This window comes from Cuculus canorus, chromosome 17, assembly GCF_017976375.1.
Source record: "Cuculus canorus isolate bCucCan1 chromosome 17, bCucCan1.pri, whole genome shotgun sequence".
In the NCBI taxonomy this organism is placed as follows: domain Eukaryota; kingdom Metazoa; phylum Chordata; class Aves; order Cuculiformes; family Cuculidae; genus Cuculus; species Cuculus canorus.
Window position 1 is genome coordinate 10,517,555 of NC_071417.1, and position 24,383 is coordinate 10,541,937.

Here is a 24,383-nt window from a genome sequence, read left to right on the forward strand (position 1 = left end):
CAGCAACATGTGTTTGAGATCCAGTCTTTGTGAAAACAATTCTTCCATCTCATTGTTTTGTGGCCAAAACTTGTTTTAAAATCTCCCAGTGTTTTTTTTAAAACCACTTTGTTTTAAGATCGGGTTCCAAATATGCTCCCAGTCATGGTGCTGGGACTGCCAGCAAGCTTCATGCTCTGAAGATTCTTTGTAATTGGGAAATCTGCTAAGTCAGACCTTGGCTAAAATCAGGAAATAAATGCTACCACTGAAAATGATAACATCCAAGTGCCTTTAAGTGAGGATGGAGCCAAACGTGGTCTGTCAACAAAGGAGTTTATAAATACTGTTGGTGTGAGTTGGCCAGACTTCTGGCTGTTGCATTTCTTTTTAAATGTGAGAACTACAAAGAGGAAACATCTGGACAATAAAAAAAAAAAAGTGCTGTTTTATTGAAGCGATTCATTCTAATTCTGTCTGGTAGGTTTCTCTTTTCCAAGTGCAGCACTGGAGACTTTTCTGGCTCATCCTTTTGTGTTTGTCTTTTTTTCTTTCTTTCTTTTCCCTTGAGCGACCTCTCCTGTTTTCTCTGTATCCCTCTTTCTTTGATGAGGCTACTGTACTGTTCAGAACTCATTTTACTCCCCAACCTCAATGTACCTTGTGAGGAAGTACAGATAGATCCTTCCAGACTGGAGCAAGTGCAGTCAGAATACTTGGATATTCTTACCAACTATGAACCAATAGTGATAGAGCAACATAATTTGCTGTAAGCAGGACCGGTAGGTCTTGACAAGTGGGTTTTTGGTTTGTTTATCATGGGATTTATCAGTTCTTTGTGGGACACCAGCTGTCCTGTATGTTGATCAGACAATGTAGTGTGATTTCTGACCTGCTCCTCTCTCTATTCCCAGTTTGCTCAGGTCTAGGAAGAATTACAGTGTGGTGGAACCACACTGTGTTCTCTCCTGGGCAGAATTAAATTTAGAAACTAGACTGGAGAGTTTCTGAATAGATTTTTTTTTTTCAAGAGAAGGTTACATTAGCGATTTTCCTGTAGTCTGAAGGCTCTACCTAATTTGTTGAAAACTGAAGTGGTTTGTATCGGCTCTGCAGCAACCCTTAGGGACTGAGGTATTCACTGACATTAAGGTGGAGCAGTGCACACATAAAGTGGAAATCTCTCTGTATTAAAGTGGTGTATTGCAGACTTTCAGAGAACATTGCTTTATTTAACATGCGCTGGTTTTGTATCTCTTAAATAGCTTATTGTTTAAGAAGAAAAGCTGCAGGCTGCAGTATCAGAAGGGCACACCGGAGCTGTGGTTTGGCATCACTGTATTGCCCACAGCAGCCACCTGTGGTGAATGAACATCCCTTACCCAGGCGTCTGTGGAACTGTGCTGTGGGGCAGGAAGGGAGCTGACCCTGCTTAAAAAATTACTTAAGCCTCATCAGTTTCTTGAGTATTAGTGAACAGTTTGTATCGTGAAACCAGGACCTGGGGCAGAGAGAGGTTAAAACTTACCCAGTGTTCCTGATAGACTGGAAATAGAAACTTGGCCCTCTAATTCCAGTCCTGTGCTCTGGTGCCAGACCATCTTTTTGTCATCTCAACTAGCATCTAGTTTTTGCTGTAGCTGCCTATTATGTGCCCTGGTTTAGTGTCTGCGTTCCCTGTACTACCCGTGCATCTAACGACGTGCTTTTTTGCTATACCAATTAAACAAGTCTAAATCAGCATCCTGGTCATCATCTTCCTTCTCTCCCCACTTCTGGCATTGCTTTCCTATCCCCTTCCTCTGTGCTGGCATGGGCTTTGCTCATTTTTTGCAGTAAGATGGTTCAAAAAGTTGAATTGGCAGAAAACTCACACTGTCCTCCTGCCTCGTAGAGAGGGGGAGGAATATATATATAATTTTAATGCTGGTTAACTCTCAGCGATAATCAGTTCTGGGCTAAAATGTGATGGGTGCAGTCTTCTGCCTCTGTTGTGGGTTTTCACTGGGAAGCTGTGCATGAAAGAAGTGTTTGGTGAGTGAGCCTTAATCCATGATTAGGGCTTCTGTGTGATAAAATACATAAATATTCCTTCTTTATGCTTGCTTTTCTTTTTTTGCTTTTAGAAATAAAAATGAAATATTATAACACTCTCTTGCCTATGTTTAGCATGTCCGCTGACTTGCCATTTTGGCAGTAGAACCATTTCTATTTTTAGAGCTGAGCTTCCTGTTTGAGCTCTCTTTCAGTTTGCCCTTTACCTAACACAGGCAAGCTCTTTAAAAAATCATAGTTAAACTGGGACAGTTTTGCTAAAAACAGTCATGTTCATGTCTGGATATAAGCAGCAGTAAATCTGATTGGAGTGCATGTTGTAATAAAAATTCAGCCTCTCAAAAGAACGTATTTCTATGATGCCAAAACATGAAAGTGAAATTGGACTGATGTATGGACGTGGTCACAGTTATCTCAAAGCCTCTGTCTATGGGTCAGGTAAAAAATTAGTCGTCCATGTGGCAAAATTAACCAGAAGAGCTATTTTAGAATAACTCCCCACAGTCACACTGTTCTTCTGCAGCAAGCATCCTCTGATTTAGTTCATCCAAACTAGAAAAGAGCTGTCCGATTCTTGAGAAATAGCACCCAAAATCCTAAAATATTTGAAGATAATTGTTATGCTTTAATGTCATAATTTGTCTTAGTTTAAAATGACTTTCGAGTGTAGCTATGCTTTTACCTATAAATATACATTACTATCAACATTCTGGAGATCTGATGGAATCTGGTGATCTGGACAAGCTGGATCGATGTGGTGAGGCCAATGGGATGAGGTTTAACAGGGCGAAGTGCAGAGTCCTGCACTTGGAACACAAAAACCTATGCAGTGCTCCAGGCTTGGGGAAGAGTGGCTAGAAAGCTGCTTGGCGGAGAAAGACCTGGGGGTGTTGGTCGATAGCTGACTGTACATGAGCCAGTGTGCTCAGGTGGCCAAGAAGGCCAATGGCATCCTGGCTTGTATCAGAAACAGTGTGGCCAGCAGGACCAGGGAGGTGATTCTGCCCCTCTACTCTGCACTGGTGAGGCCGTACCTCAAATACTGCGTTCAGTTTTGAGCCCCTCGCTACAAGAAGGATGTTGGGGTCCTGGAGTGCATCTAGAGAAGAGCGATGAAACTGGTGGAGGGACTGAAAAACTGTGGTGATTTAGTCTGGGGAAGAGGAGGGTGAGGGAAGACTGAGACCTTATTGCTCTCCACAACTACCTAAAAGGAGGTTGCAGAGAGGTGGGTGTTGGTCTCTTCTTCCAAGTGATGGGTGATAGGACAAGAGGGAATGGCATCGAGCTGCATCAGCGGAAGTTTAGATTGGACATAAGGAAAATTTCTTCACAGGAAGGGTTCTCAAGCGCTGGCAGAGGCTGCCCAGGGAGGAGATTGAGTCACCATCCCTGGAGGTGTTTGAAAAGAAGGTAGATGAGATGCTTGGGGACAGGTACAGTTGGAGTTGATGATCTCTAAGGTCTTTTCCAACCTTATCACAGCCATGTACATCTTCAGCTGTCCTCATTAAAGTGTGGTTTCTTGATATGTGGTGGTGGTGCCAGCCCTTTGAGGGGGGGCGTTAAGTACCAGTCTAGGGCAAAGGCAAGCTGCAGGGCTGTTACAATTCACGGTAATGGTAACATGAATGGTAGTTGAAGGTAGTCTTCCACTTCCCAGTTGCCAAGTGTCAGGAAAACAAGGCTATAATGCTTCTCATTGTGATGGCATTTCAAGAAGTGGAAGAGGCAGTCTTTCCCTCCCAGTTCTGGCTGTTCCACCCCTGCTTGTGCCCGTGCCATGCTGGCTTTTGATCCTGAGGTCTTCCTGGTCCAGCTTTGATGCATGTCTATATAACCCCTCAATGACCTGACCCAGTTCACACCCTCAGCAGAAAAGTAGAAAGCCAGAAAAAGGAAAATGTTTTCCTGGTGTCTTGGTGCTCTCCATTTGCTTGCCCTGAAGTCTGAGGAGTGCTGGGGTCAAAGTGAGAGAAGGTCAGGGCTGCACAGCCAGGACAGGGCAGGTGAGACCTTCGAGAAGGAGGCACCTTTTGAATCACCTCAACCATCTCCCAAACCCTCTCCTTGATGGACAGGGGTGCTCAGTCCCTCCGAGCTGGGTGTTGAGTTCCAGGCTGGGCTTTGGGCTGTGTTGCTGGATGCCTTGGGCACACTTACACTCTTCTTCCCACCAATCATGTTTGTGGTGGAGCACAGCACTGGAAAGTGTAGTTTGGAATTCACAATGTAAATAAGGCCATAAACACCTGAATTGTTCTTTCCTTGCTGGGGTGTGGCTGGCAGAGGGAGTTTTCCTAAAAATAAAAGGAGAATAGATTGTACTGATCCAATCAGTGCTCCTTTGTTCTTGTCTTTAGGAAAATAAAGACCTCTGCTATTGCCCACTTAACATGTCACTTAACGAAATAATGTCATTGCTGTAGGATTCTTGGCTCACAATGCTGGTTTTGATAGTGTAGAATACAATGACACTATAAAATGCTGTTAACGTGAAATTATTTATATGTTGTAACATTTTCCCTATATTTTATCTTACCGTTAAATGTGGATAATGTTGAGAAAACAATCAGTGGTCTTAAAATAGATTTGATAGGTAAATAAAACATAAGATTTACAACAAAGTTATATCCCTTCCCACTTTTTTTCCCCCTTTCTGTAGTTCTGTGTGTGTTAGCTGTTCTTTTCAGCTCCCAGGGAGTATGCTCAGACTATAGGTTAATGCATTTGGGTACTGTATAAAAATGAGAAGATGTTTCTTTCTATATGGCTTTATTTTTCCATGTGGTTTTCACTGGCCTAAGTTCCAAAAAAATCACTGAAAATTACAGTTTATGTTTCACAGAGCTGTAAGGATGCTAATTGATGCTATATAATGCCACTAAAACACATTATGTGGTCTGAGCTTCTTTCTTTAGTCTAGTCCTGTAGCATTAAGGCTTAAGCTCTTCCTGTGGACACGCTTTAAATACCTTACCTTTTGTTGTGTGAAAAAAACCCTAATAACATGGCTTATTGCGATTTGGCAGTGTTACACCAAGTGATAAAGCTGTGGACGCGAAGGAGGGGGGAAAGGTGCGTGTCAGGTACGGGGAGCTGTACATCTCCATAAGAAGGAAATAACTGAACCCTGGTGAAAAGGCTCCTGATCTGCAGGTGGGATGTGAGCTGGGAGCAGGTCCCTGGGCCAGGATAAAGAGGAAAAGACAGTGGCTTGGGGACCCTCATTTCACGCTGGACCAGGATGTGATGGGGAAAATGCTGGGTGAGAAAACGGACTGGGAGGTGATGGGGAGAGATACGTGCGAGTGTCCAAACTGGATTCTTGTTTCCCTTTGTTCTTCTGTGCCCTCTGGTGGCTTTGGGAGCGATGGGATTGGTACGTGTCCTCTAACTTTAGTTGTTCTGGGTCTGAAATGCGGGGAATGTCGTGTATAGCAAGGAGTTTCTGCCCTGATTCACGTCTGTCCCAGTGAGGAAAGGGGTATCATAATAGTCTCCTGTGAGCAGCAGAAGAATACGTGCTTCCTAGCTCTGGGAGGTCCGGAGGGATTAACTGGGATGCAAGTCAAAGCCTCAGTCTTTAGGTACAATTAACCCGCTAGTGAAGCCAGCAGATTTCCTAAGGCTCTGCCAAACATCCTGCTTTACAAACCAAGAGTTTCTTTTTCATAATAAGAAGCATAAAGATTAGAGATGACCAGCAGGCCTGTCCTTTGGCACTTGAGATTGGCTTTTGGTTGAGGACACTATATTCTACCACTGGCGCAGCCCTTAATTCAGCCACAAAGGGTTAAAATAATTCCCCAGGCTGGCTTTATCCTCTTAATGGACAGGCCTGATAATCATTCCTACAGAAGGGACATTTGGTCTTTCCTCTGGGCTGGAAGAGTTGTACCTTTTCCTGCCAGTGGTGCCTGAAGAAGAGACAGCAGCCTACAAAACACTGGTGTAATTTTCACCTCTGATTCACACCTCCTGTGCCTTTCTTGTGTTCATAGTTCATGTTTGTTTTACTTATGGGCCACCTCTTGCTACCACTGCTCCTAATATCAACGCTACATCCACATCTGAGGAAAGCATAGGCTGTTTCGAAGACTGGAGTCTGGTAGCCTGGATGATGCAAGTCTGAAGCTGTGTGAGGTCAACGCTGGGGAAGGCAGTGCTTCACCTTTTAGAAATGGGAAATTTGGACTCCAGGGGAGATTATTTCAAGTCTCAGAATTTCCCGTGCACAATTCTCTCTCCGGCAGATCGTTACCGCATTCTATAGGCGAAGCAAAGTGTGGGTGCAAGTTCTACAAGGGAGAGAGCTGGAGCCCATTGTTCCTGAAGTCTCTTTCAGAGGTGGATTTGGTGAAGCTGTGATTTGTGTAAAAGTTTGCTGATGCAGAGAAGGTGCCTCTGTATTGAAACTTGCATTCCTGAAGCGCAGCTCTCTTTCTAACTGGAGGACAAGGGTTGCTCTTAAAAGTATTTTTTTCTGAGTGGATGTGAGCAATCTCCATACCAGACCAAGTGGTACCGGATGGCAATGGGAGGCAGGAACTCTGCACAAGTCACTTTTTCTCCAGATTTTTGTTGCTAGGTAAAAAAAACCCAGTGATGTTGAAGCATATCACAATGTTGTAGGAATTAATCTGTTAAACCTTTACTCCAGCCCCAGATGTTGTAACTTGATTACCTTTTTTAAGGTTTCAAATGAAGCATAGTTCTAAAGCAACTCTTCCTGGTTGATTTTATTTTCCAGCTAAGCTCTCTGCCACTTTTTCTTCTTTCTCCTTGCTTTTGTCTGTTCCTCTTGTCAGAGATGGCGCTGGCTTGTTTCTTAGTTACTGTCTTTGTGATCTTTGGGGGATTCACTTGTGCTTGATGAGTAAGCAACAGTAGAGGAGGATGACATTTCTTCTTTAGGCAGTAAAATCCCCCCCAGTGAACCCTAGCATCACCACTTTGCCTCTGAGTCACGTCTGCTACAGGAGAGGAAATGACGCCTCTTAATCCTGCACCATCCAGGCATTCTCCAGTCAAGAGTTACATTGGAAAAAATTCCTGAGAAGCTGGTTCGCTGAAGCATCTCGCGTAAGCAGTAAGAGATGCTCTTTGCCAGCTAGGGATCCAGGTATATGTTACTCCAGGCACAACGAGTGAGGAGCTGAAAGCGAGGAATATGGTCCATATGAGGGAAAGACTGCCAGGATTGCTGAGGTGCTGCTGGGACTTGTTGGGCTGCATTGGGCTTGATTGAGTGACGTCTCTTCTTAAAGGGCAGAGCAAGGCCGTGGTAAGGGGGGTTTCTAGGAAGAGGTTAAAAGAAATGGCACGTCAAGGAAGGTGCGTGTTGGAGATGTCCAGAAATCCAGCCTGACCTGAGGTCTCTCAGCCTGCCACCGCTTTCTGGAGCTCCACTGTTGCTACTTTCCCTTGTTCTTTACCTGTCTTCCCTTCTGGATGATATTTTTTAACCTTCTCCTAGGGGCAGGAGGTAGAAGAAGAAGCTGAATCTCATCAGGAAAGAGAGATAGTTGGCAGTAAGCCAGAGCTGCTAGGAAGTGGGCAGTGAGCGAGAGGCTGTTAACCTGTAATTATACATCTCAGATTTTGTGAGCGGTACTCCAGGAGTCATTATGTATGGGCTTGTTGGATAGTAATGTGGTTTAGGAGAAAAAAACAGCCCCTCAAATTGCTCTTTAATTTGTAAGTCAAGAGACTATCAATTCAAATCTTAGCTCTTCTGTCTGTAATTGATAATCGTGTACGTTTAACAAACTCGCTATTGAGCTGGGCCTCATATTTTTAATTCATCAGGTAGCTGCTGATTTTTCTTTCAGGAAGGATAATTGAGAGGCTGAACGAGGTTGCTTGCAGCAAGGCTGAGATCAAACCTAGGCTGTCGTACGGCAGATCCCAGACTCTGCCACGCAGTACTTAACGATTTAACTTTTTTTTTGGTATCTGTGTGCTTTAACCCCTCTGGGCTGCAGCCACAGCTTTAATCCCCAGGCACTGGAAGCCAGGAATCAGCTGACTTCTACTTGGGGGCTGTTTAACAGACTTCACCCCAGTTGCCAACCTGTTGAGTTGAAGACTTTGCCCCCTAGATAGTAAGTAGTTATAAAAACAACAAAAAACCCAACCCAAAACTAGATTTTATCTATTTTGTTTCAAATACGTAAATACAAAATTGAAGTATTCTCGTGCTTTTCCCCACATCACTAAACTTTCTCCCCATCCTGCCTCAAGGTGGCAACACGATGTACAGTCCTGAGTTCAGGCTAAGGATGAAATCTGTTCACCGGCCTTGTAGTGAAGAGTTTGATGGCTCTGTGGAACTACTGCAGATTTACACCGTATAAATCTTTCTTTCTGATTACGAAGCTTTATGGTTTTGAGTTTCTGTCACAAATCGTTATCGCATCTGTCACTGTCATCGCTATCAGTGGCTAAGCGTGTTTTTAATGGGGTGATGCAATCCAAACTATCATTCTTGCTGAAATACTGCTCCCAAGCACACAATAGGCCAGGTTCTGTAATTATTAATAATTCCCTTTGATAGCATATAGCGGCCCTCCATTTTGTTTTAATGCAATGAGTTATTTCTTTGGCAGTGCAAATGGTTTTGGAATCATTTTTTGGAAGCATTGTGAGTTTGTTTGCTGGAATCCTTCTCTCCTGGAAATGAGGCATGTCTCTCATGGGCTCCCGTTTGCTCACACACAAATGAACTGCTAATTAGGATGATGAAATTGCTGGGAGAGGTGAAACCTTCCAGTTGGCCGAAGAGAAGATTGTGGATTAATCTGTGTAAAGCTGAAGGCTCGACTAAAACTGCTGTTCAACATTCTGGTGCTAATGAGACTTGTATGCCTGCCACTTGAGAAGCTGAAAGTATGTCCTGTAGTTTTTGTTGAGAGATCCAAAGTGGGGGCTCACTCTTCCATGGCGTTAAGTGCTTTCATCTCCACTGACGACGACTGGAACTGAGAATGCTCAGCATTCTGTATAAGGTGTTCAGCAGTTCATAGCATCCAGCGATGTAAGGCAGTTTGCTCTTTATGGATAATTTTTGTACATGAGTAGAAGCATCTTGAGAGGCATATGGATGTTTAGAAAACTGCAGAGTATGACTTGGAGAGCTGTTTGTCTTGCATGCCCCCTGCTACCATACTATATCACCTCTTCATAGATTTTAATGAGCTCCTCCTCGTGTCAGTCCACGTAAAGGAGGAAACTCTCCATCTCTCCAAAGCAGAGAGACACCAAATGATTTGTTTAGTGTCATGCTGGACGCGAAGTCCGCTTCCAAGATAGTTCCTTGCTCACTGTTGGAGCTGCTTGGGACCCACGGAGGGACTGATGCTGGTCTCTCATCCTCTAACAGCTTTCCCGCAGTTGTTGAAAATGTATACATATATATCTATTTATACACACACAACTTTATGTATGTATAAATAAAGCAAAGGAAAATGTTTTGAGAGTGTCTCTGTGTGTTTGCAGGAAGCCGACGGATAGTGGATGTGATGGATGTGAACACGCAGAGGGGAGTTGAAATGAGCATGTCTCAGTTTGTGAGATACTACGAAACACCAGAGGCCCAGCGGGAAAAACTCTACAATGTCATCAGCCTGGAGTTCAGCCACACGAAGCTGGAGAACATTGTCAAGCGCCCCAATGTGGTAAGGGATCCTGTGGGGGTGGTGTTTATTTTCAGCTTCCTTCCAGTCACCGGGTGCTTTGTAAGAAATAAAAGGTGGAGTTTTAACAAGGTGATGTGAAGCACCTGTAACTCATTTCCATTTAGTGTTAGGAGCTCATTTTTGCCTGAGTAGAAAGCCGGTCTCCTTGACAGTGGAACTTAATTTAACAGGAATTAGGTACCTGATGAGCTCTTAGTCATGGGATTTGCACAGATACCCAGTTCCTCTCGAGTTATTTAGGGGAAATTCCATCCAAAATTGTATACCTACCTATTATTTTTCCTCCTCTGGGGAGGAGGAAATTTAAAGCCATTATCTGGAAGCTTAAATTTCTCATACATAAACACCCTTATTAAGTAAAAACTGTTCAGGGGGCTTCACAGCAAAAAAGTTGAAAATAAATGTGGAAATTTATACATGATTAAATCAGCATAAATACTGCTATGTCAGAATTGGCAGTGTCAGAGGAAGGGAGGAGACTTGTACACATTTTTTGATGATAGAGGACTCTTGTTATTTTTGTTTCCCAGTGGACTCACTGGCAGTGAAAATGTGACCTTGTTAATAAAGATGATTTCATTTATCACTAAAATGTAGCCGTGTGTGGGTGAGGATTAGTGCATCAATTCAGTAATACGCAGTGACAGAAAAAATAGCATTGGAGGTTTAAGAGTGCCTTCTCAGGACACTCAGCAGAGGCTTTGGGTATCAATCCTGGTGAACAAAGTGACTTCTCAAATCAGCACCTGGGTGCTGTGTGTTCTCTGTGTATGTGCTTGAGGCTCTGGATGCTCGAGAAACTGCTGGGTGTGAAAACATATCTCTACGATGTTTTGTTTTCAGACACTTTTCTTCTCATTTCTAAATGCTATTCTAGCTCTACCAGGAGGTTTTTCCACTGGGGATTATCTCTTGCCTATATAAACAATGTAAACACCACGCTTCTACCTGAACAGGTCAAAAATAGGTGGCAGCTCTAATTGCTGATTTGTAGAAGAAATTCTTATGTAGGCTTTTGTGTTCTCTCATGCATGTATTACAAACTGAATATTAAGTACGTATTTAGAAGTTTGTGCAGATTTTTGCTGCCATTCGGACACTAGCGGACAGTCTGGAAATGCTTTGGGGAGTTTCTTGTGTTCAGGTAATCCCAGTTTTCCCGAGCACATCACGCTCAGTGAGCTTTTAAAACATCTGTGTGAATTTTCTGGGTGCTTAGAACTGAAAAATGCAATTAGGTACCTCTTACCATGTGTAAATGAATACTTCGTATCTGTTTAATATGGCCTGAGTGCTCAGTCGGTTGTAAAACCAGGGATATTTAGATCTTACTGAAAGAGAAGTTTGCATTCCCATTAGATCCTTGGGAACAGAAGAGAGCATGCTGGAAGTTCAGAGAAAGTCCAGTCCATAAAGTCGGACACTAGTTGAATATTATATTTGTATAAGCAGGTCCCCTGAATTCTGCAGAGCTCTTTGAGCCCACGTGCAGCAGAAATACTTGATCCATGTTCCCCGTTGTGTAAAGACTGTAGGCTGCGGTATCAGGATGTGGGAATTGTTTCAGGATCAAGACAGTAACCATTAATTTTGTTTTCACATCCAACTGTGATATTCATGGATTTAGTACTATTCCTACTGGCCGCATTGTCTCCCTTTGCCTCTTCTCCAAGTACGATGCGTTATCAACAGTACCTGGTGCAGATGGAAAACTAGAGAGGGCCAGCCCTAATCAGCAAGGATTTCATGTGCTAGTTGTCATATAATTAAGATCCTCTGGGGATGCAGTTGAGTTGACTCATTCAGATAACATTCCTGGGTGGGCCTTTAAAAAGATTTAACAGCCAGGAGATTAAATAGGGTGCTAATCACAACTGGACTTCTCCATTCTCACTGCACACAGTCAGAGGACAGCTTTGTCACCAATGCCTTGGGTAGGTTTCACAGTCCTTGTTGACCCATAACTGGGGGTTCATTCGCACGATGTTTTTTTGAGTGGGGCCCCAGGATGTACAGCCACACCGTGGCTGAACGCAGCACTACAGTCTGTCCTGTTGGATTTGCCAAATGGATCGGTGTTTTCCCCTGTTTTGAAACCTGGCACGTGTGTTCCACTTGCATAACCAGAAGGGAGTGTTCTGGGTATCTAACACAGGCTGCATCGTCAGACAGACCGGAGAATGAATCAGGCTTATCCTTGCTGCTGTGGTGGACGGATCACAGTTCATGCTCCCGAGTGCAGGAGCTGTGTTTCAATGTCCCCAAACAATTTTCGGTTGCTATTTCTTCCTCATCCTGCTGACAGTATGTTTCCAATTGCTCAGCTTTTACTGTTTTCTCCTGCCCATACTTCCTAAAGTTTGGCTTTTGGATAAGAACTTTGGTGAATTCATACCCAAATAGGGTGATGAAAGATATGCATAGCAGGCAATAATGGAATTACTCAAATCAGAATTTGGCCAGAACAATGGTGTTAATGTTCTGTGAAATGTAATTTCACTATTGGAATAGCACAGTCTCTTTTATGTTTATAATTTAATGTTCATAAATGCAATTTCTAGGCTACTGGCTACAAGAATACTTTAGAACACAGGCAGCAGGTGATGCTGCAAGAGAGGGGCTCACAGGTGCCTGTGGGTCAGAATTTACACCCGGTTAAATTGACTGCAAAAATCCTTCTGCTCCGAGTTGCAAAGGGCTGAGTTGTGGTGATAAAATGCTGCACCTTAACCACTTGGGTCCACAGGACTTCTGTTGAACAGTGAGGTTCTTGCAGTTTCTGAGTGGCTGCTGCTGCCGTTGTTTAGCCAATAGGAGTATATCCAACCATGTGTTCTGTAATTAACAGTTGATTTTGGTGGGCTTTCAGGTGGACTTGGTCGACTGGGTGGATAATATGTGGCCACAGCATTTGAAGGAGAGGCAGACGGATGCTACCAATGCTATTTCGGAGATGAAATACCCCAAAGTGAAAAAGTAAGTTTAAGTATTTAAAAAATTCTACTCTTGAGCTCCTCAATTAATTCCTTTTGAACTCCAAAGCTGATAGGAGAGAAAATAATGATTTGTTTATTTGTCAGTGAGTAGGAAGGGAGTTTGGTCTGGCTGAGCTTCTTGAGCTGTGTGATACCTACCCATGGATTGTACCAGCTTCTCAGGAGAACAATTTTTTATTTGAGAACTTTATGGATTCTTCATGTTCTAAAGCCTGTGTTAGATATCTTAAGAGAGAAATATTCTGAGTTTTATTCTAAATATTAATTTTACAAGTCTAAGTGTTTTAATAGAGAAATAATCTAGAGTTTGCTGAACAGAGTCTTTAATCAAATCCCTTTGAAAAGTGCATTTTTATTTTCCAGTTTTGAGCAACTCTGTTTTGAAAATGATGGGTTGACCTTAAATGGTAAATTCTCCAAAAGTGCTACCCAAAGAAATCACTTCATAGGATACAGATGTGTCATACAGTTCACACGGTGTAACCCAAGCCCTTCCACAGGCTGAATTCAGACCTTTCCCAGGTTCTAAACTACAAATGGCTGAACTGCTCTTAGCTTGAGAGGCGTTCTGTGGAATGAAGTCCATTTTTAATAGGTGTGTGTCTCCCCAGATACTGCCCTTTGTGCCAGTTTACTTTTCTGTTGACATTTTCAACAGCAAGATCAAATATTGGACTGACTGTACAGGCTCAGTTTCTTGTTTCAGAGGACCCGCTCAGGGCAGGTTTGGGAGAATACGAGCATTTTGTCCTGCTTCTGCCCGTCTCAGCTCTAGTTGTTCAACAAGTTGTGATAGTACACCTCACCTCATTTTGCTGTTTCTTCTGTTTGAATGTCTTCCTTAAAACTGTTTTTATATAATGATTGGAAAAAAACCCCTAATAGGGTGGCTGAAAATGTGTACTGTTAGCTTCACGGGAATTAGTACAACTGATATAGGTGTTAATGATATAATAGCTACTGACCTGTATGGCTGATGAGCACCATATAATCCTGGAAACCCTTCACTGCTATTTCTCTTTTAGAGACATTTTCTATTGCCCAGACTTAATGCTGGCGATCTCCCAGGCTCTGCTGTTGCACCGACCTCTAGCATTTTGCAAATTGCTCAGAACTGTTTCCAAACTGTCTAAAATAGGTTGGTACTCACATAGGCAAAAGAGTGTGCAGTCAGAAAGTGATATGCAACATTTATTCTCTAAACCTAAACATTTTGGAAGGTAAAGGTGTCTGTGATGGAAGAGCCCCCGTGGCAGCACCATGGGGAGGGCTGGTCCAGTGCTATCACTCAGCACCACTGATTTCAGTGGAAGCTAAAGATACTCTGTCCTTCTGAATAAAAATAAGCTGTTTGTTAGGGTAACCAGATACGGATAGGAGTGCCAGATTTCACATATGCAATTGGAAATGTCCTAAATGACTTGCCTAAGGTCACTCAATAAACCAGTAGCAGGCCAGAAAATAGAAGCCAGACAACCCACTTCCCAAGTGGTTAGTCTGCTAACTAACGTTATTTATAATATGCTAGAGCTAAGAAACTGAATAATGATTTAAGGCGTCAGGATTCATGGATTATATTAGGTAAGCAATAAAGAAAGTGGTCCCTTTCTTAAAGCAGGCACGCTCCAGTGGCTAAAAGAAAAAATGTAGCAAGTAAACAAAGCAAGGCAGAGATGGTTTAAAGGATAAGGTAGCAACATGGCTAACAGAATTTAGCAGAAAAAGCAGGGTATATTCTTGCAGTTCACTACTTGCATCATGAAATGCCAGATGGTAGGTTTCAAAGAGGAATTTTGGAGAAGTAGCAATTCAACAGATTTTGACATGGAGCTTTTCCCATGTGTGGGTGATGGCCTGGTAGCAAGGAAGGAGATGCTTGATGAAGAAACAGACACAGAGCCACTGAGGTTGCTGTCACTGGCAAAGTGAAGGTGGAGGTTGACAGCTTGATAAACTAGTAGATGTGATAGGTAGAGGGAAGCTAAACAGTGAAAGACTGCTAAGTGCTTGAAATGTGACAATAGAGTTTGATGTGGGGAAAAGGAGTTACCGTGTGTGAAAGTTAAAGGCAAGGGTGATGTGGCTGGAGTGATGAGAGGGAGGATGTTGCCAGGGAGTATCATCTGGCATAAAGACTAGACAAAGCTGATTTGCAGCACTGTTGGCACAAGCCAACAAGTCTGAAGAACCCACAAAGATAAAAAGCAGTAACAAACATTGATGGTCTAGGAGCACATGAGAAGTTGTACTGGATCGGGATGAAAATCCATGGTGCCCAGTAACTTGTCTGCTGTTGGCTGCTGTCATAGATGCCCTGGAAAGAACAGCGTGAGCATAAGATTATGCAACTCCTTAAAATTATCTTCTCAACTTCTCGCTGTCTTGAGGCGCAAGTGTGTGCTTAGTGACTCTCAGATTTCTCTTCCATGAACTAGTCCAGTTTAAATATGAACTCCTCAAGAGATTAGCTTCCTCCATCTTTGGAAATTCAGTTGACCCATCCTTGTGCAGATACCAGTCCCAGCTATTGCTGTGAGTACCCATATGGTACGAGCCCTTATTTAAGAGATCGTGTTAAATTCCGGAGTTAAATGCCAGTGCTGTCACTTGTTCCATGCTGCCCATTCATTTATGCAAACAGTCAATATTCATATGCTTTATTAATGACTGCTGTTGCTCAGAAATGGGATTGTTTCATTTCATTCTTGTTCTTAGCATTCTCATAGTACTAAGAGTTTGCAGTATGCGATACCCACCATTAACATGTTCCCTACAAACAAAAAGCACTCCAGCGGAAGCGTTGCGGTTTTGCAGACACAGATGGCATTACCAGACACAAATGTCTGTCTTGGCTCCTGCACGTCAAGTTCCGTGCTGGGAATGAAGTTAGAGAACGCTCCATCTGCTGTGCTGCTTCGGTTACCAGGAGCACCGTGCGCACTGGAGACCACCCTGGCTTTCACTTGGACTTGCACCATTAACTTTTTTTTAAAAAATCTGGGTAATGAGGTTATTTTCCTGTCTGTGAGTAAATGACTGCCTACCTAATAGGAGCCTTAGAGGACTGAATTAAGTGGGGAAACGGTTTATATAAAAACTATGTCAAACTTTCCGAGTACTGCCTCTTCAGCGGTAAGACACCATGAGAAATTAAAGGAATGGCTAGGTGAGATTGTAGCGTGACAGACTTCAAGCTGATATAAGTTGGCATTGCCCCTGAAAAAATAGTCTCATGCCCACATTGTCCCATCATCATTGCTAGAAAGAACGTGCCGTTGTGCAGCTGCAGAGCAAACTGAGCTGGAGACTGGTCTGGCTGAGCACTGACTCAGAAATGAAGAAGAAAAATTGATTACCTTTCAGGCCATCCAAACCACCACATGGCTGCATAAATGCTTGTGCCAGCCGAAGGGCAGTGCAGAAGTGTGAAACCCACCCAGGAGAGTGGGATCATCAACAAACCCCCTTCTGCAGTTCACGCAGGGTGCTGGGCCACGAGACGTTGGGTGAGCAGACAGAGCAACTCGTGGCTGCAGAGGGAGCGTGATCCTGCCGCTCCTCTTACGCATCCCTGGGTGCAAGTTGCTGCAAAGAGCCTCACAAATGTGGGAGCCTGTTTGTGAGAGAGCAGCGTGCTATGGCACTAGGAGCCAGGGCAGAGGGAAAGGCAGGGCTGTTGTAACATCCCGTTTTATGGATTGAAGCTTGTTGTATCGCCTCGGATGTCTGTGGGACTGTGAATCCTGATGGTAGGAAACAGTGACAAAAGGAAGCCGAACTGGACTCGGAACTGCTTCCCTTCATGATGGTGCACCATAACTGTTTTCAGGCAGCTCAAAACAAGCTGAGATTTAAATTCAACCAGGACTGAGGCAATATAGATACAACTGAGCCTGAAATAAAGGAAAAAAAAAAAAAAAGTATGGTTTTGATTTCTCATTGATCAAAACAGATAGCCCAGCTGAAACTACTATCCTCTCTGTTTATTAGGTTTTGTGTTCATAGACTTGCAAGACTATTTGTGGCAGTGAAATAGTGAGTGTGGCAGGACATGATGGCTGTAGAAATAGCAACAGGCATTTCTCACAACTTGATACAGTTTGTACTATGGAACAAGTGAAAATGAAAGCCTCAGTGACTACAACAGCCTTTTTGCCTTCAAAGTTCTTCCTATTACTTGACATACCTAAGCACTGCTGTAATAGGTTTTTATATCACTGTTCTCCTCAATTAAGGGTGAGGTATCTTGTATGAACCATCTACCTGATCACAGAAGGATGCTGCTCTGTTACTGTGTGCTCAGTCAGCCTTATTTTCCCTCTCTTAGGCTGTTATTCAGCCATCCATTCCTTTCTATTCATTCCTTTACAAAGTAGGGATGGATTTAAACTGATGCTAAAATGCTCTGCTGAGCTGTGGTCTAGTTAGAAGCTGAGCGTGTGCCTCTGGAGACAGAGATTGCCCTTTGAATTGAGGGAACTTGCAGGTCCCACAACGCAACCTGGTGCTGTTTTATGCATGTGAGATACTGGTATGCTCTTTGTACGTCATTTGTGAATTGCTTTTGATACAAAAGCGCTCTATAAATAGAATTAAGTGTAAGAAAATTAGACACTAAGCACGAGTTCTCATTAAAACTTCCCCAGCTAGCAAAGTAAATAAAATGTAATGTTTTTCAAGTCAGTGCATTAGCCTCAAATCCTCCTTTGTGCAGAGCCTGGAGGACTTGCAGCGTCACACGTGTAACTGAAACAAACACTGGCACTTGGAATGGTTTGGGGTGAGCCTGGAGCTGAACAGCCATGTCACAAAGATGGAGAAATGAGTTGTGTTCTCACCAATATCGGAATGCTGTTCCAGGGGCAGACAGACCCAGCTTGCTGTGAATTGGCAGCTTGGTTCGTTTCCTTGCAGCAGTGGGCACCTTTTCAGAAGTTTAAGCTTCCAATTCAAAACAAAAAAGAGGCCTCTTGGTTCTTACAGTTTGAAGGTAGTTTTCCCAGCACAAGCCGAACGCATAGCGCTGGAAGGAAGTTTGCAGGCAGCCTGAGGTGGTCGCTGGGTGTCGTTCTGTTGATGCTTTATGTGGGCTGTTCTTGCTGAAATCTGGCATCTGGCAGGTAAATAACATGTTCCCTGTAAAGGCCTGGATGTGATAATGGCACGCTCAGGTATGAACCCACCCCGTGCACACCACAGCTTGGTTCAGACCCTCAAGTGGGATGGAGCAAGGCTGGGATGAGGAAAGCGTTGCTGCTTCCTTTGGCCCCAGCGTGATCCCTGATCTGCAGTCCCTTCACGGCATTTCCAGCGTATGGCAGAGAATCTGTGTTCTCTTATCTCAGGTGACCAGCAGTGGCCCAGGTGGCCAAGAAGGCCAATGATGTCCTGGCCAGTATCAGAAACAGTGTGGCAAGCGATTGTACCCCTGTACTTGGCATTGGTGAGGCTGCACCTTAAATCCTGTGTTCAGTTTTGAGCTCCTCACTACAAGGAGGATGTTGAGGGACTGGAGTGTGTCCAGATGAGGGCAATGAAGATGGTGAAGGGTCTGGAGCGCAGGGGTAATGAGGAGCAGAGGCTGAGGGGAAACCTCGTCACTGTCTACGACTGCCTAAAAAGAGGTTGTAGTGTGGTGAGTGCTGGGCTCTTCTCCCAGGCGATAAGGTAGTTTGAATGAAAGGGATGAAAGGAAATGGCCTCAAGTTGCACCAGGAGAGGCTTTGATTGGGTGTCGGATTTAGATATTAGGAAAAATTTCTTCACTGAAAAGGTCATCGGGCACTGGAATGGGATGCCCAGGGAAGAAGTTGAGTCACCATCTCTGGAGGTGTTTAAAAGATGGATGGACGAGGTGCTCAGGGATATGGTTTAGTAGTGAAGAGGCACAATTGGACCTGATGATCTCAAAGGTCTTCTCCAACCAAATGATTCTGTGGTTTTGTCCAGCAAACTCATAACCCACTCAGGGCAGGATCTGCATCCTTCGCGGCTTTCCAAGTGCGCTGTGCACCACTGTGTTCCATGATCAGTCACTATTTTGGCTTGATTGGGGTGGTTTGCTTTGATTTTGGGCTGCAAGTGCTGGCCCCCACAGCCAAGCAGCCCTGCTCCCGAGGCGGGGAAGGGGCTTGGTCCCTGTGGGAAGGCTGGGGGGGCACACAGCCTGCAGATTTGGGGTTCTCCCTGCAGGGGAGAGACCGGTGGGTCGCCAGCATCACAGGTGAGCCTGGCTGACCACAGTTTCTTTTGTCTTGCGGTGCAATTTGTGGCTCGCAGTCGCAGGGCCCCAGGGTGGGGGTCATGCTCAGCGCTGGCCATGCTGGTGGCGTGAGGAGTTGCCCCAAGCTGCCCATTGTTTCCTGCTGCCTCCCGCTCCCGGATGCTGTGAGACGAGGCTGGGGAGCATGGGATGCCCCCTGCTCCGGTACCCAGGAGCATCTTGTCCACCCGGAGCGAGGTCAGCACCTTCTCCTGGTCTGGCACTCATAGTTGGCTGATGGATTTGTGGTATTCGGTTTCAGGCTTAGGGATCTCAACCAGCCGGCACTGGGAGGAAGGAAGAGCGAGCTTTACTTTTCTCATTGGCCCGGACAAAAAAACAGAAGCCTCTGCTGGGGTTTGGGAGTGGTTTATGGGCTGAGCTCAGTGGCAGGGGAGCCCTCGCAATGCCAGAGGGAATAGAACCGCCCGGTGCGCGGTGTCTATCGCGGGAGAGAAGGAGCTGAGCTTCGGGAACGCTGCACGAACGCTGCCTGAATGCTGTCCCCGCTGCACAAACGCCTCCTCCTCATCCGCCGCCTTCGCCTTTGTCTCTGTGGGTGTCTGCGGGTTCGTAGCCGTGTGGGTTTGAGGGCATCGTGGGGGAGCCCAGAGCGTTGGGCTTGCTTTAGCGGCGTTTAGCATCAGCCCCTCTCTCGCTTCTGGGGGGATCTCGGTGTCTGTTCTTTGCAGGTTACTCCATATTTCTTCGCATCGTTTCTATAACTGCTCTTAGAGTGCTTCCAGCACTGTAAGGGGCTCCAGGAAAGCTGGGGAGGGGCTCTGGATTGGGGAGTGCAGGGATAGGATGAGAGCGACGGTTTTCAGCTGTAAGAGGGGAGATTGAGGTGAGATCTTAGGAAGAAATATTTTGATATAAGGGTGGGGAGGCCCTGGCCCAGGTTGCCCAGGGAAGCTGTGGCTGCCTCATCCCTGGAGGGGTTCCAGGCCAGGTTGGATGGGGCTTGGAAGCCCTGATCAGTGGGAGGTGTCCCTGCCCATGGCAGGGAGGGGAACTGGGTGGGCTTTAGGGTCCCTTCCAACCCAAACTGTTGTATGATTCTCTGTTTTTTTTTTTTTTGGGGGGGGAGAGTTCCCCTTCCTCCCCTCCTCCCAGCACAAACCAGAGAATCATAGAATACTTTGGGTTGGAAGGAACCTTAAAGCTCACCTCATTCCACCCCCCTGCCATGGGCAGGGACGCGTCCCACAATTCTCCTTCGAAAATAACAATACATTAACGTGAACGAATTGAGGCTTGTGGAGAGCACAACCCAAACTCCTCAGTGGGGAAGGGAAGCCCCCCCAGCACAGATTACAAGCAGCTGCATGTTTAAACCCCTCGCTGAGGCTGTGCAGGGAGATGAAGTCGAGCGTGTAGGGATTGGATGGGGTGGCAGTTGTGAAAAAAGAGCAAAGTTTGGGGCATCTTTGGCTTCACCTGTATTTTCAGAGTATTTTTAACTGCTGCAGTTGTCTCCCCATGCCCTGCTGGGGATCGTGTTCTTGTATCCCGCTTCACCTGCTTTGATCCAGGGCCCTGTGACCAAAGCGTGCAGCGGGATGTCGCTCCTAGATTTCTTTCAACATGGATGCTGTCTTCTGGCTTTGGTTTGGGTTTTTTTTTTTTTTTTGTTATGGAAAAACCTGAAAAGTTGAGTCCTTCCCCAGATGAGCAGCTGTGGGTGATGAGAAGCCTCTTGCCGAGGCTGGAGCCGAGTGGTGTTTAGGATTAGCTGTGGAGCTGCGCTGGGGCCATGTGACTGCGGTGTACATTGGAAGAGGAAGCCGTAGAGGTCAATGCAAAGGCATTGTGCCAGACTCTGGCAACGAAGGAGATCGCTATATGGCAGAAGAACGCTTTTTTTCAGGCTTCTGAGCCTTTCGGTAGCTGTTGGGGTTGCACAAAAGCGGCCCTGTAAGGTTAACAGCAGAAATTGAATAAGGAATGGCTCATTTGTGGGTGGAAAATGAAACTATTTGTTTTTTTTTTTTTTCCCAAATGCTTTGTAGATTTTTATTAATCACCCTATCTGGCTCTTTCACTAAAACCATGTTTATTGGAATTGAAATAGTGTTTAGAGGAGTTTAAAGGAAACAGACAGAAAACGGAGGAAAAACAAGGAAAGAAAAAAGACTTGCATGTTCAGTTATCTCTGCCTTGGTGTTTTCTCACAAAACTTAATTTTAAGCACTTTGATTTGACAGGGAATTCAATCCTATCATTTCTTCTTGGAACACAAACTGACAGACTCAAGTTTAGATTATTGACTACTGAGGAATGAATAATACTGGCTAATGCTTAGGCCTTTTATGTTCTTTCGGAACATCTAAATATGAAAGGGGAATAGAAGATAGAGAGCACTGTCTTATAGAATTTTTGTTAGTGTTATATTTTACATCCTACCTTTCGGAAATTGAAAATCCGTAAGGATTTGAATTTTCTACTTTGAAACAACATGGCCCTCTAATACTCAACACCGCCCACAAACTGTGAATTTCCATGTTGTTTTCTAGGTTTATGAGCAATTCTCCAGTCTGACTTTTTGCAGTTTGGCTGGATGAAAGGCAACTTCATTTCTGGACTTCTTTTATTGCTGTTAAATACTATCTGATTTGGAATCAACAACATCTTGGTAGGGAAAATATGAAAGGAGACATTAAAAAAAAGGAGGTATTTGGGAGGGAAGGACTCATATTTTGAAATGGAGCATATTGAGAGGCTAGACAGCTTCTTGGCTAGCTGTGATTTTTGAAGCATCTGAAATACCCCAGGGGCAGAAAAAGCTCTTTTCCTGCTTCTGAAGGTTAAAAAAAAAAATAAAAAAAAATCCAGAGTGGGCAAGAGGAGAGATGTGTAATTGCACGAGGAGAGGTTTTAATTGTGAGATGAAGGCGCAGGACCTTTTTTGAAGCCCACAAATTGACTGTCTTCATGACAGCATTGCGTATCATTCTGTCAACTCCAGCTCGGGATGTGGTTGCTAGGCAGCGGGCTCTTATGTACCTATAGTCTCTCTGATTTGCCAGCCTTCTGCAGACACATGGTAAGGTCCTTTCCAGCCTATCATCTAGAGGGAGTTTTGCACGCCGTCTGCATACTGCTGAGATTCTCCCTACCTGAATGTGATGAGAAAAAGACACAGTTTAGACGAAACCTTTTTTTCTTTCTTTTTTTTTTTTGGTTTTTTAAATCCTGTTCTGGTACCGGTTCCACACCTACCCCCTCCCATCTCCACATACACACACACACACAAATAAAGCCATGAAACGGAGACCGGAACAAGGAAAAGAGGTTAGTGGGTTAAGTGGTGTGTGTTTCCTGCGTTCGCAAAGGTGCCTGTAGCGAGAGGGGCGGCTGTAATTCGGCCATTAGTTACAGATGGTGGCTTGGAGGCTTGAGATTCACGCAGCGCGATGAGAGCTCGTGCATCTCTTTCCAGTAAACTGCTTTGAAAACCTGAATCGAGACAGCATAAAAAAAATAGTGGATTTGATACTTAGTGATGCTGCCAGCTGGTTCCTTTACGTGTTTTGATGCAGAGATGCCTAGAAATGTGAACAAAAAGGAGTTAGTTTGCCAAATGAGGTTTCTCTCCCCCAACCCTTGCAAAAATGGCAAGTAGGTAAAGAACATTCAGGAGGATTTTTAAGCAAATCAGATTTTTCAAAACTTTGCTTTTTGAAGCAATTTGTATACAACTTTTGGTGACAGTTATGTTTCAAGCAGTCAAGGGTAGCATTAAACAGATCACCTCGGGGACTGGCAGTGGCATAAGAAATATTTCTAAACAGCATAACTTAATGTTTTTCCATTCCTTAACTCTGAAAGCTTTCCTTCCAGCTGAAACCTGCTTATAGTTACTTCGTGAGACAAATCCCAGTGCTATAAATGCAGAAACTTAATTGGTGGAAAGAGTATCGTGCGTGCAGTTAACATCTGCAAATTAAGATGTGAAAAATACCGTTTCAGACTGATTCATTGTTGTCCTTCACTCTGCTTACAGGTACTGTTTGATGAGTGTGAAAGGATGCTTCACGGATTTTCATATTGATTTTGGTGGCACTTCAGTGTGGTATCACGTTTTCCGTGGGGGGAAGGTAGGTGAACCTCTTTTGATGTTTATTTGTATTTCTCTGTGCCTCTTATGGAGGGGAGGAGTTGCTTTCTTTTTATTTTTCTTTTTATTTTTCTTTTTTTCTCTTTTTTTTTGGGGGGGAAAGGGGCCAGTCAGTGATCAGTCTGTTTCAGCTGGTTGTGTTGATGTACGAGGAGATAACTGAACGAGAAGGACAGCATTCACCTTTAGGAAAGAAACTAGTGATTTATTTGAAGTACTGACTGTATTATTTGCTATTGGTGGTGCTTTTAGGCTCCTTATTACTGTGTGGTTTAGAAGTGTCTCGCAGTGTGTGTGTGTGTACTCTTGTTGGGTCAGAGTGCCCTCACAAGTCTCCTGTAGCTGGAGCTTCTGTTTCCATTTGGAGACTCCATGTTCCTTTGGTGTGCACATGCACGCTATGCTGGAACTGAAATATTACAGGATGCAATAGTGTTAAAATACACAGCAGATGCGGCTACATTTGCATCTTTATTCTTTTAGGTTGCTTTTCCCAGTTCTGCTCTAGACAGCGTGTGGTGGGAACTGAAATAAATACAGCAGATTGAAGATCTCTGGTGCAGATGTCTGCATAGTCCAATGAAGCTGTACTGTACCAACGCGCTGTTTTGAACTGAACGTAAATTGTGCAGGCATCTTCTGAGTGAGATGTTTCATAGAAGAGAGATGACAACTGACAGTTATTTTGCTGCTTCCAGCATGTGGACTAATTGCTGCTGCTGTCTGCTGTGTGCCTCTGCGTACAACACCTGGAAAACCTGTTTTGTGCAGAAAACAGGCTTGGTGTTACATGTTCATTTGTCTTAACATGTTCATTTGTCTTAACATGTGATAGCTTTGTTGGACTCTTTCAGCTATTTATTTTTATTGACTATTGGTCATAATTCAATCTTTGTTTTATTTTTAGATCTTCTGGCTGATTCCGCCTACTCTGCAGAATCTAGAACTTTATGAAGAATGGGTTCTCTCGGGAAAGCAAAGTGATATCTTTCTGGGAGACAGGGTGGAACGATGCCAAAGAATTGAGCTGAAACAAGGCTATACGTTCTTCATTCCATCAGGTATCACTTGTTAACTGTTTTGGGGATCAGTGGATGTGTGTGACTAAATTATCTGTGAAGCAATTCTTCACTCTAAACCTCACACTTACCTCTTTCTTTGCTGTGGCAGAAGAAGGGCTAGGACTGAATGCGCTTAATATTACAGAAACTAATGCATCCAGACTGATGAAAAACGTACTGTGAGGAAGTGTGTGCCGGGATTTCTTTTGC

General features: G+C 44.2%; 1 protein-coding gene across 12 annotated transcripts in view; it reads left to right on the forward strand.

Moving 5' to 3' along the window:
- The window catches only part of KDM2B (lysine demethylase 2B), a 122,481-nt gene that overhangs the window by 26,175 nt on the left and 71,923 nt on the right, over window positions 1-24,383 (forward strand). For 10 of the 12 annotated variants that reach the window (XM_054082062.1, XM_054082063.1, XM_054082064.1 and 7 more), the window contains 4 exons: window positions 9,535-9,713; window positions 12,604-12,710; window positions 22,999-23,092; window positions 24,020-24,173. In XM_054082062.1, the coding sequence (XP_053938037.1) occupies window positions 9,535-9,713; window positions 12,604-12,710; window positions 22,999-23,092; window positions 24,020-24,173 (534 nt within the window). Of the gene's footprint in view, window positions 1-9,534; window positions 9,714-12,603; window positions 12,711-19,389; window positions 19,548-22,107; window positions 22,287-22,998; window positions 23,093-24,019; window positions 24,174-24,383 lie in introns of those variants that run through there. The other 2 variants (XM_054082070.1, XM_054082071.1) reach the window with 2 other exon arrangements.